This window comes from Hylobates moloch, unplaced genomic scaffold, assembly GCF_009828535.3.
Source record: "Hylobates moloch isolate HMO894 unplaced genomic scaffold, HMol_V3 SCAFFOLD_20, whole genome shotgun sequence".
Classification (NCBI taxonomy): Eukaryota; Metazoa; Chordata; class Mammalia; order Primates; family Hylobatidae; genus Hylobates; species Hylobates moloch.
Window position 1 is genome coordinate 51,709,074 of NW_026652295.1, and position 4,484 is coordinate 51,713,557.

A 4,484-nucleotide genomic window follows, 5' to 3' on the forward strand; every position below is an offset into this window, starting at 1 on the left:
TGCAACATTTTTCACTGCCAAAGCACAAATGTAGATATTACAGATTTGGAGAAAAATCAATACTTAGAAAATAGAAATACTGAAAGCTGAAGACTCCAATCAATTTCACATACGAAGTTTTAAGGTTTGTCTGCAGTCAGGATTCTTACTGTCTTCCAGGAACCTTGGAATGAAATTTTGTTTTGACAAGGATTTGATTCCAAGATTTATTTTAGAGGTGATTTTGTTAATAACATAACTTCAGTCACTACAGATGCTCCTGTATTGTGTCTTACAATTTATACACTGAGGATAAAGTTACTGATATTTTGAAATAACTGTGTGTTTTCCAGTTCATTATTTGGACACAGTGTTTGCATGTATTTATACCTCTAAATGTTCTCTATGAGCGTGACCAACTGATTATTGAGATTGGCAGATGCTAGCGCCCTTCAATCAGCTTCTCATTGCTGCACAATCTGGCTTTTCTCTTCTTTTCACAGAATATATAATTGGAATACATGCATGAAAAGAAAAGAGGGCAAACACATATCAGTGGCTTTTTTTCTTTTCTTTTTTTCACTTCTACTGATTCCATTTCAGCAGTTAGTATGACCTCTCATGATGTTCCAAATCTAAAAATTGTCAAAACAGAAATCTACTCTTCGGAGCTGACACAATTCCTCAATTTAGGAATGATTCTGCTTTACCTCTTTTTAGAATTTCTTCTTTCTGCGTGAGTGTGTGTGTGTTGTTTTAGTATGAGGCTCCCTTCCCACCTCAGTCATTGGTTTGCTCGCTCCCTTATGTGATGAATCAATGCTTTCAGGACAGGGGCTTCTGAGTGACTGCGGGAACAATTACTTCCAAATGACCTCCTGCATCTTATCAGGGAGCATTCAGACCACACCCCAGGTAAAAGGAAGTCTTTGCTTAATGCTTTCAGTAACTTTTAAAAGCAGTGTACGGTGCTGGTGGTATTTGCTGCAAGGATGTGAGGGAGAGCTTGCCCAGTGAAGATAAATTTGTATGTATATTGAAATGAAATGCTATCTTCACTTAGAGAAAAGGGTGAGCTGATAAAGACAAAACTGCTCATTGGGCAAAGAAAATGCTCAGGATTGCCCTTGGCACAGTGATAATGCTAAAATACCCTGTAATGCCTTAACAGGAGGCTAGAGGCCATCTGTGAGTGTGGGTGTCAACATCTGAAGGAAGAGAACTTTTAGGGAAATATAAGAAAGGAAGGCATTACAGCCCAAAACTGAGCAAAGGAGCTGTTAGCCTGCATGGCATGCGGGAAAACAGTTTCTCAAATTATTAGACTATCCGGAGAGAAGATGACGTTCTTAGAGATTTTGAGCGTTTCAAAGTGTATTTAGAAAAAGATTTTAATCCTTTTATCTCATATTTCTATTACTAAAATAGTTTCCCAAGGATAGAAACTAAGATATTTAAATAACATTGACAACTGAAAGTGTTAATTGGCAATTAACAAGTGCAATGCTGTTAACATGCATCTGTTGCTGCTTTGTGTGGAAAATGATTTTTCATCACCATAGCAATTCATTCTTAGGCTACATTGGAACTTAGCCACAGTATGCAGTAAGCAGCAAATTTTTTTTGTTCTCTCCTAAACAAGGGATTAAATACTCTACTGGCTAACATGTGGCTCTTTATCTGAATGTTGCATTGCATAGTTAGCGTAATTTCAAATTCTTTTCCAACTGAAATTCCTTGCAAATGAGTATTAGATCCTTGGTAAGTTAAGGATGCTAGGTAAAGGCGGTGAAAAGAGCTAATATTGTACTGTTAGCTTAAAAGCGAATACCAAATGATTGCCCTTTTTGTGATTATTCTTCTGAAGATATGTATGTGGACAGGAATTTATCTCTGATCTTGTTATTCTCCAACAGTAACCAAGGAAGATGAATAAGTCTTTAGTTTTATTAGATTTCCTGTTTCTGTGTTTTCTGGAATAACATCACGTATTGGTTCAACTAAAATAAAAAAAAATTGTTTCCCTACACTGGTGAGGAAATTTTATGTAGGATATGGATGTTTCTTTAGGAAGATATAACAATAAATTGGAAAGAAATAGGTTTTCTTCTTTTCAGTTGCCTTTATTGTCAGCATGTGGTTATGTTTAGAAATTTTTTAGACAGTACTGTTGTAAAAGCATACCTTATTCATTGAAGCATCAGTTTTCATTCATACTTTGTTTCTACTTTATTCACTGAAAGTTATAGCTGTCAACTTTTAAAAAGTTCATAGCATGTGACATACCAGTTGTGGAGCTGTATTTGTATCTTACATACTTAAGTAGCATTGAATTATACAAATTGTGCAAGGTGTTTGAAGAAGTAAATTTTCGTCATTATATATGCTTTAGAAGGTAAAGCTACTTACTGCTTATAATGGTTATATGTATTTTGTAACCATGGGGTGCTTATAATGAAGCCTTTCATGTATTATTATTTAAATTTTATTTGGATGGAACATAAGATAGACCTATAGTCATGACACGGCAAGATAAGGGAAGGCCTAGTTACTGAACCTGGGGACAAAGTTGCAATTTCACCTCTTTACTCCTAAAGGATTATCTTTATTTCCTACTCAAATGAAATTATGGGATGGATTATTTGAACTACTTCTGTAATTTCCTTGCCAAAACCACTCTCCTTTCTATCATGATATCGATGAGATTAGTCATGTGATGAAACTGCCCTAGAAGATAATACTTCTAGAAAGGCTGTTGTATTATGTATTGTTGATAGACAGGTGGGCTCCTTAAATCTCACAGGGGATCTAGTGTTCCTTCCTACAAAATAAAGCATTAATTTATTACTTTTTGATGATAAGGTGTCACCCAGGAATTTTGACATGGCTACAGTGAGGAAATAATGACACATATCTTTTTTTTTTTTTTTTTTTGAGACGGAGTCTCACTCTGTCGCCCAGGCTGGAGTGCAGTGGTGCGATCTCGGCTCACTGCAGGCTCCGCCTCCCGGGTTCACGCCATTCTCCTGCCTCAGCCTCCCGTGTAGCTGGGACTACAGGCGCCCGCCACCTTGCCCGGCTAATTTTTTGTATTTTTAGTAGAGACGGGGTTTCACCGTGTTAGTCAGGATGGTCTCAATCTCCTGACCTCGTGATCTGCCCGCCTCGGCCTCCCAAAGTGCTGGGATTACAGGCGTGAGCCACCGCGTCCGGCCGACACATATCTTTAAAGGCGAAAAGAATATTGAAAAGTAAAAGTTTTTAAAACCCTGTCAACATTCTTGTCTCACAGTTCCTTCATCTTCACAAGCTCAGTGCCCTTCCTTTCATATACTCAGTCTTAATGCCAAAGCCTGGAATTTAGAATCATCTGGAATTATCATACTTCTAATTATTAAATTAATAAACTCGCATATCATATTATGACCCCATCCATTCTCTCAAACACTCATCATTGTATCAACTCTGTTTCCTGAGCACAGAGATCTCTAGTTCCTTCAACTTGAGGGTTCTTCCTCCTTACTTGTACAAACTGAACTCCATGGTCAATCGTTTGCTCTACTCTCACCAGTACCCTTAATTTCCTTACACTTGCCACATCCTGCAAAAACCAGCAAAGCATTCCTTGAGAGACTATCAAACAGCCAAGCAAATTGCCTCGCTGTTCCTGGATTTATATTTGGACTGGGTCCTCAGTGTAGACTGTGAGAAATTTTGTTTCTGGAAAGCCCTCTTTCCCACTACCGTCAGTGATGTTTCAGCCTTTTAAAATCTTCCTTAAAACTCCCAGGCCACCTTGGCTAGTTCTTCCTCAGCTGGTGGATTACTCAATGTTAGAGTCTGTAGGGTTCAGCCTTAAGCCTCTTATTTTTCTGTTTGTGTTTACATCTTTATTGATCTCATCTAGTCTCCTGGTTTTAAATATCATCTATGGATTAACAACCCTAGCAATTTTATCCCCAGCACAGAATTTCCTGTAAACTTGACTCACATACTCACATTTCCACTTGGATGTATATTGGGCACACAAAATTTGACCTTTATTCTCAAACCAGCTTCAACTATTGTCTTCCCCATTTCAGTGAATAATATCTCATTTCTTGCAGTTATTCAGTTCAAAATTTTTCTACTCATCTTGATTTTTGTGTATCTCTCATATTCCACCTCCATTTTTTCAACAAATTTTAAGCTTTTTCTTTAAAATGTAGCCAGAATCTTAACACTTCTTACCACTATTACTGCAGCAAACTGCATTCAACTCACCAGTTTTTCTCCTATGGGTTATTGCAATAGACTTATAGCAAGTCTTCATAGCATTTATGAAAATAGTACTACATATGTTGTGTATTTATTTGTCTACTGTCTGTTTCCCTCCACTAAGATATAAACTCCATGAGCGTAGGGATTTTTGTTCACTGTTATGGCACCAACCCCTAGAATAGTGCCTAGCATTTAGCAGGCGTTTAATAAGACCTCACTGAATAAATGAAAGTAAGTAGACGGCA

The 4,484-nt window shown here is 37.4% G+C and overlaps 1 protein-coding gene across 4 annotated transcripts in view; it reads left to right on the forward strand.

Annotated features, from left to right (window-relative positions):
* Window positions 1–761: 761 nt before the first annotated feature.
* The window catches only part of MLIP (muscular LMNA interacting protein), a 165,253-nt gene continuing 161,530 nt past the window's right edge, over window positions 762–4,484 (forward strand). For 3 of the 4 annotated variants that reach the window (XM_032140871.2, XM_058432601.1, XM_032140873.2), the window contains exon 1: window positions 799–894. In XM_032140871.2, the coding sequence (XP_031996762.1) occupies window positions 799–894 (96 nt within the window). Of the gene's footprint in view, window positions 895–4,484 lie in introns of all 4 variants that reach the window. The other variant, XM_032140872.2, reaches the window with a different exon arrangement.